We start from the raw sequence: 8,215 nt of genomic DNA, 5'->3' as shown, positions 1-8,215 counted from the left end.
CGTCAAGTGCAACTCTTATACTGGCTGGTGTCACTTTTCGGCGTGTTCCGGCCTGTGCACCACACGTGAGTGGAGTGACTCATACGTTGCCCCATGCTGCAGGAGTCTGCCCCCGCAACTCACAACAGTGGCGTCGCCTATCAACACCCCAGCGCGACAACCGCCCCTGCGGGTACTACAGCTGCAACAACTTCCACCCATACGTCACTCCCTCACCCCCAGGATCACCCACGGACACCCGCGACAAACTCGGCTACTTCAATTTAACTGCAACGGACTCCAGAGTAAGATCGAGGAGATAGTTGCACTTATGAATCGGGAACGTCTATCGATAGCTGCGGTCCAAGAAACCAAGTTAAACAGCCGCTCAGATCTTCTGAGTTGTGCAGGTTTCAACGTTATACGTAAAGATCGCGAGCGAGATAATGGTGGTGGCCTAGCTTTCATATTGCACAACACCGTGCAGTATCGTCTAATCGATGAAGACATCGACCCCAGGGATACTACCCTAGAATGTCAGGGTATAGCTATCCGGTCAGGCGATGTCGAGCTCGAAATATTTAATATATACATCCCTCCAGTTACATGTTGCCCAACAGGATATCACCCGAACATAGGTGCGCTACTTCGTGGTGAAAACCGTTTGGTACTAGGCGACTTTAACGCGCACCACGATCTTTGGCATTTCCTGCCTGTCAAATGATCGTAGGGGGATGGAGCTGGCGGAACAGATTGACGATTCGACATTCTGCACAATGAATGACGAAGCCCCCACCAGAGTTATGGGCACCTGTAATAGCTCGCCTGATATTACCATTGCTAGCGGTGGTCTGATAAACAGCATAACCTGGCGACCTATGCTAACTCTCGCATCAGATCATCTGCCCATAATTATTTCGATCGAGAAGCCTCCCGATTTTGTTTCTGTGGACAACCGCACCTATTTTAACTTTAACAAAGGTAATTGGGTCGGCTTCACAGAATTTACTGAGAGCACCTTCAAAGCTCTACCCATTCCTATGGACGTATACGTCGGCGAACGTCAATTCCGCAAGGTGATCGCAGCAGCTACCGCTCGCTTCATCCCGGCTGGAAGAATCGCGGAAATCCGCCCGAATTTCCCAGCCGAAGCAGCCGTTTTAGCTAATGAGCGCGACACCTTACGCCATGCCGATCCCGGGGATCCCCGAATAAGGGATCTCAATTTGGAGATTCGGCGAATGGTAAACCAACATAAGCGGACGAAATGGATAGAGCACCTGAAGTCCTGTAACCTCTCCACCAGAGTGAGTAAGCTTTGGGCTACTGTCAAAGCTCTGTCTAACCCGAAGAGACATGACGACCGAGTTGAAGTTCAATTCAATGGTCATGCCTCTTCGGACCCGAAGAAGTGCGCGAGCTATTTTAGCCGGCAATTTACACTGCACCCTTCGGTAGACAAAGCTAAACGATGTGTTAACCGACGGCTGCGCAAAATGCCAAACGAAGGCGCGCCACTTACTTTCACCGATGAGGAGGTTCAGGGTGCCATCAAAAAAGCAAAATCATCTAAATCCATTGGTCCTGATGGAATCAACATGCTAATGCTAAAGCATCTAGGCTCGACGGGAGTAGGATATCTCACCAAGGTCCTCAATCTGTCGCTGACCACTCTTCAAATACCCGATGTGTGGAAAGTCGGAAGAGTGGTCCCACTACTGAAACCTGGGAAACCCGCCACAAAGGGGAATCCACAGCGACCATATTCACAAACTGGACGAAGGAGTATAGACTTGAGCTTAACATTGCAGTCGACGGCGTCAAAATTCCGACTGTCAACAATCCTAAGATTTTAGGTGTAACATTCGGCAGTCTATACTCCTTCTCTCCTCATACGACCGCGATTATCGCCAAAGTACAGAGCCGCAACAAAATCCTCAAGTCGCTAGCCGGCAGCACATGGGGAAAAGACAAAGAAACGTTGTTGGCAACATACAAGGCAATCGGCCGGCCGGTCCTCAATTACGCAGCCCCCATATGGTCGCCTGGATGCTGTGGTACGCAGATGAGGAAACTACAGACCTGTCAAAACACTGCACTCCGGACCACTACAGGATGTCTTTTGATGTCTCCCATTGAACACCTACACAGTGAGACGCTTATGCTCCCAGTTAAGGAGCATAATGAACTCCTCTCCAGGCAGTTCCTGCTGGGATGCTTTCGCAGAAATCACCCCTGCAGTCATTTGCTTGGAGCGGAACCGCCTCCTAGGAGCATCAAAAGGTCATTCCTGGATTACGTCGACGACGTCGTACAGTACGCCGACCGGACTTCGGACGCAACTAACTTCAGACAGGTACTGACCGCCATTCACAGCGGAGCAATCAACACCTTCACCGACTCCCTTCCCGTGAATGGCGTTCTTGGAGTCAAACCACCACCCATCGCAGACGAAGAGCCCCAGCTGCCGCGAGAAACGCGTGTGACCCTTGCGCAACTTCGTTCTGGATACTGTAGCAGGTTAAACTCCTACTTATCCAGAATAGACCCTGACATACTCGACGTATGTCCTGCATGCAACGAGTCTCCGCATGACATTGACCACCTCTTTGCATGCCCCATAAACCCCACCCATCTAACACCCTCCTCCCTTTGGTCCGACCCCGTCGAAACAGCACGTTTCTTGGGCCTACCGTTAGATGACATCGACGACAACACAAATGACATTTACCATTCCAACGGGGATTGAATTTCCGTTAAAACAACAACAACAACAACGGGTTTCAGCGCTGTAGTGAGCACCACACAGAAACTGCAGCGACTTCTAGGCAATTAATTCGCCTAGGGGGGCCGGGATGTTTATGCGACTTCATGGCATCTCGCCCCTCCACGCAACATACCTCACCCCACACAACATTCATCACACCACTCACATTCATCACACAACACAACATTTAGCACACAACCCAACATTCGGCACACAACCTGCATCATCATACCACACACAAACCAACCACACTACACACACACCATACTCATCTTTTCACCACCCAACCGATCAAAAAGGATTGGTTAGATCGGGGTGGCCCCAATTCGTTTTACGCCGGTATTCAGAACGCTTCGCCTTTTTTCAACCACTGATCGTTTCAAAGTTCAAACAGCTGAAATCCCGTTTATTTTTTTTGTGCCGGAGGCAGAATCTTGCATAGATACTGCTTTCGGACCACGCCCAGTCAGTATTACCTACTGATCTAGACTTGCGAAACGGTACACCTACGTACTAAACCCTAACTCCGTCTCCTGTAGCTTTACTGAGGCCCTGTGGGACCACCGTTAGGCATTTGATCGCAGGGCAAGCTTAGCCTATGGGCTCACGTCATTACAGCGATATTCGCTGCTCTAGATTCACTCCTTCTCTGATGTTCTGCTCTTCTCAGGTCATGGAGCACCCTGGCTGCCATGTTCTCCACTAAATTCCACACATATTCCTCGAGTGCAACATATAGGAGTCACTATATTCTCTGGTGTTATTCGGTTGGATACTTCCTTTTCCAAAGATAGTCGCTCATTTGTATATTTCCGACAGTGGAAAAATATGTGCTCTGCGTTCTCGTTATTGCTACCACAGAAAGAGCAAGCTACTCCTTCCTCGTGTCCGTACTTATGTAAGTACTCCCTAATGCATCCATGCCCTGTTAGGAACTGCGTCATGTAATGATCTACTTCCCCGTGTTTTCATTCCATCCATGCTTGTATGTTACCGATTAAGCGGTATGTCCATCTCCCCTTGTTTGATGTATCCCAGCGTGTTTGCCATTCGTTTAAGCTGGCTTGTCTTTCTACTCTACGCTCTGCCACCGTTAGTTTCCGGTCTGCGCTTTTACTTTTGTCATAGATTCGCTTAAGTTCGAGAACCATTATGTCTGGAGGCATAATTCCTGCTAGGACGCCGACAGCTTCCTTAGAAACCGTGCGAAACGCACTAACTATTCTTATAGCGCTCAACCGGAACACTGATTGTACCACTCCAGCATATGTCTTATGTATTAATGTCGGTCCACATACAGGCGCCGCATACATTACAATTGATTGGCTGACCTTGGCCAGAAGAGCTCTCCTGCTCTGTTTCGGTCCTCCAATGTTTGCCATTATCCTTGATAAGGCCGTACTTACTCGCGCCGCTTTTTCACATGAATTTTGTAGTTGAGCCTCGCATCAATCGTTACACCAAGGTATTTCACAGCGGATTGTGTTGTAATGTTGTGCCCGTCTATGTTAAGCGAAATGGTTTCCAGTTTTTTTCTGCTAGTTATAAGAACTGCTTCCGTTTTGTGGCCGGCAAGTTCGAGTTTTGCACTCGTTAGCCACTGCTTTATCTTCAGTACCGTATCACTACAAATACTTTGTATTTGATGGAGCTCCTTAGCTACTATTGTCACAGCAATATCATCTGCGTATCCAATTATTTGCACTTCTTTCGGTAGAGGGAGGCGCAATATTCCATCATATAGCGCATTCTACAGGAGTGGGCCTAGCTCAGATCCTTGTGGGACACCACCCGTTACCCTATACTTTTTGGGTCCTTCGTCAGTGTCATAGAGCAGGATCCTATCGGCCAAATAACTTTGTATGACGTACAACAAATAGCTCGGTGTTTTTTTGAGCACTAATGCACGCATTATATGGGGCCAATGGGCCGAGTTAAACGCGTTTCTCACATCAAATGTGACGACCGCACAATATTCTTTGTTCCCGTACATCCACCTGTCTCCTTCAATAGCCTTTTCTGCTATACCTGCAACTTTCTTGATTGCATCAAGAGTTGAACGCTTTTTACGAAAACCATATTGGTTATCAGAGAGACCTCCATCTCCTTCTAAATGATTTTCTAAACGGGTACAGATTATCCGCTCCAGGATTTTGCCCATCGTATCGATCATACAGAGCGGTCGATAGGAACTTGGTTCTCCTGCCGGTTTGTTTGGCTTCTGTAGTAGTACCAGCCGTTGTACTTTCCAAATTTTTGGAAACACTCCTTCACGAAGGCAACGTGAGTATAAATCCGAAAATGGCTGTGGATGATAGCTGATCGCAATTTTAAGAGCCCTATTCGGAATACCATCTAATCCTGGTGTTTTGCTATTTTCAAAGCGCTCAGCAGCTTGAACAACTTCCTGCTCGGTGATTTCTGGCGCATGTGCGACTTCTTCGCGATAATAAATTCCTTCTTCTTGATTTTGTTGTGGGAATAGGGTTTCTACAACATTTTTGAGTAATGAAGGGTATGTAGGCGCTTGACATTTGCACCTTTAATCCTTGACATTACAATCCTATACGCTGCCCACCACGGATTTTCGTCCACTTTTTCGCATAATTCTTTGAAACATGTCATTTTGCTCTTTTTACTTGCCTTTTTTAGGTCGTTTCGTTTCTTTTTGAATGCTTCTCGCAGGCTGTCACAATCTAAGCTGCCTATGTTTCGTTGAAAACGGCGCCTCGCTTTGTGACTTTCACATCTTAGAGATTCGATTTCTCGATTCCACCAATAAGCAGGCTTTCTCTGTGCGGCTGTCCTCTTTTTATTCATAGCGGCATCACAGGCTTTGCTAATGTCTTGTACCAACAATTCAGCCTGTTGGTCTATGTCATCAGTTCCGTTTACGTTTTCATCCAGCATTAACTTATAAAGCTCCTCATCTAGGGTTTCAATTCTCCACCCTTGGACTGCACCTTTTGGTGCGAAGCATTTCGCTGTTGCATACTCTTGCTGATACTTAACATTATAGCTAAATGGTCACTTTGGGTATATATGTCGCATATCCGCCAGTCTATATATCGATATAGCACCCTGCTGGCAAAAGATATATCTATAATAGAGCCACGCCCATTCTTCTCGAAGGTGTTTTGTCTTCCTGTGTTAAGCAGTACTACGTCTAGAACACCAAATGCTTTAAGTAATGCGCTACCTCTCAGATTTGTATTTTTGCTGCCCCATTCTAGCACCCAGGCATTAAAGTCACCTGCAATTATATTAGGTGTAGTTGTCATCGCATCTTTTACCAAGTCGTCAAGTATTTTTTCATATTCAGCATGTGGTATACTTGGCGGTATATAGCAGCTGTAGAAATAAATCCTCGATATTTTGGCTCTTGTATAGTATGCCTTGTCAATTAGTGGTTTGTCTTGCATCATCTTATCTCCGCATGCCCATATTGCAGCCTTTTTTGTGGTGTCGGAAATCCACTTGTCAGAGTCTTTATTTTTATACTGTTCACAGATTAATGCAACGTCTATTTTATTTTCGTATATGTTTTGCGTCAAGAGATCCTGGGCCGCTTCGCAGTGGTTCAGGTTTATTTGTAATATTTTCATCTTCTAGGTTTTTTGATCGCTGCTGTATATATGGGGCATTTCCGGCTTCCTATCTGATGGTCTATGTTTGTGCTTCCACTGTGTTTACATGCCTTGCAGGAAGAATTGTTAACACAATCTTTGGCGAAATGACCCTCCTCTCCGCATTTAATACAGCACTTGCTCCTGTCTTCTGCGTTGCTGCATGCTTTCGCCACATGTCCATACTCTAAACATCTGAAACATTTCTTCAGTTGCGCTTTTCCCTGATTCTGCAGTTTGACCAGCCGATTTTATCTTTTTGTGCTGCCAGTAGGTGCTTTGCTTCCTGTGCATGAAGGCTTATGATAGCTTTTTGCGTGCCTGCATATGCAGGTCTGATGCTTTTAATGCATTCTACACTAAATAGACGCAGCTCTTCAAATTCTGAACGAATTGCCTGTGCTATATCCTCTTTCGTCGTTATATCGTCCAAGTCTCGCACTTCCACTGTAATTTCTTGTGTTAGAGATCTTATTTGTGCCTGATCTCCTAGTATCTTCACTATCTCCTCTCTATATTCCTTAGTAATTCCTGTCTGCGCTTTCTTTAGCTCCAACAGTATCTCACCTTTAGCTGTCTTTTTAATTCGCGAGACATTTTCCCCAAGCACTTGCAGGTTTTCATTCTGCTTAACCGCCCGAAGTATGTCTGCGTAAGACATGTCACCGGTTTTTGCGATAACTATTGCTTCTGGTCGAAGGCGTGGTACGGCGTTTTCCTTCTTCTTGTTTTTATTTTTTTGGGCTTTACTTGGTATCGTGATCCAGGTTTCTTCCCTTGCCGCGTCCTTTTCTCCTCCCCCGAGATTTCTGCTTTCTCCTGCTTTCACAATTGGTTCGTCATGCGTTGTTTTAGTCCTTTTTGGAGGGGTTCATTGCTTTATCTGCTTGTCACGTGGTCTTTTCGGTGCTACTTCAGCAGTCGTCTGTTCCATATCTACTCTTCTTCCTAAGTGACCTTCCCGTTGTCGAATATGGTCATCTTGTGCACGGGTGTAGAGCTTCGATATTTCGCTAAGCAGTTCCCTCATGGGATTGTTGATAGTGCGCTGTGGCGGATGCATCATATCCGTTAGCTTTTGTATCATATCTCCCAGTTTATACATATGATCACGTGCTTCTTCCAATATCGGGGTGTTCTTCTGAAGCGTTGGAGGTGCCGATTTCGACCTTACTGGTCTTTGTGCGGAGAGCACCTTCACTGGCGATCTAGCCAAACGCGAGGCTTTTTTAAAGGGGTCTACTCCTGACAGCGTAATTTGACTCGTCACACCGCTAAGATTGTTGCTGCTATTGTTGCTGTTATGTGTTTTTTCATTTATTGTCTCCATTAATCAGTTTAACCAGCGCATCGTGTGCTGGGGGGCGGGCCGAAATAGACATTATGTACGGGTATACCCTCGGGGTCTATGCCCCTACCCCAGTTCCCTGAGGCCTGTCCTACGCTTTACCGGTTCCCGTAAACTCGGACGAACCGGCGCTCGCCCGGAGCAACGCAGTCTACTAGTTCTGCGCCCAATGTACACTTCCTGACCAGGGCCCGAAGGGGTTGGTTACTGATTCACATCGTGGCTGACACTTCGGCAGAGATGACTCACATCACCCTCTCCACACCACCAGTGAAAACAGCTGGTGAGGCTTCTAGGGACTCCCAGTGCGCCAGGACGCTGACCAGGAAGCCGCTCACTTTGAGTCCGTCGTGCCTGGATTTTGGTGGGTCACCTATGTATATTAGAGAGGCGGTAACCGTTCGCCTCTGTCGCAGGAGTTTCATCGGCTCGGCTGGCTTTTATACCGCATCCTCCACTCCTGCCGCTCATCGTCGGGGGCTGCCAACCCCCCCG

The 8,215-nt window shown here is 47.0% G+C and overlaps 1 protein-coding gene across 1 annotated transcript; it reads left to right on the top strand.

The window, feature by feature from the left end:
* Positions 1-713: 713 nt before the first annotated feature.
* Positions 714-1,358, top strand: LOC120780292 (the record flags this gene model as incomplete). Its single annotated transcript, XM_040112577.1, has 1 exon — positions 714-1,358. A coding segment is annotated over exon 1 (645 nt), but the record flags the coding sequence as incomplete, so codon positions are not given.
* Positions 1,359-8,215: the final 6,857 nt, after the last annotated feature.

This window comes from Bactrocera tryoni, unplaced genomic scaffold (genome assembly GCF_016617805.1).
Source record: "Bactrocera tryoni isolate S06 unplaced genomic scaffold, CSIRO_BtryS06_freeze2 scaffold_25, whole genome shotgun sequence".
In the NCBI taxonomy this organism is placed as follows: domain Eukaryota; kingdom Metazoa; phylum Arthropoda; class Insecta; order Diptera; family Tephritidae; genus Bactrocera; species Bactrocera tryoni.
Note: the sequence above shows the minus strand (reverse complement) of the source record. Positions and strands in the feature narration are given on the sequence as shown.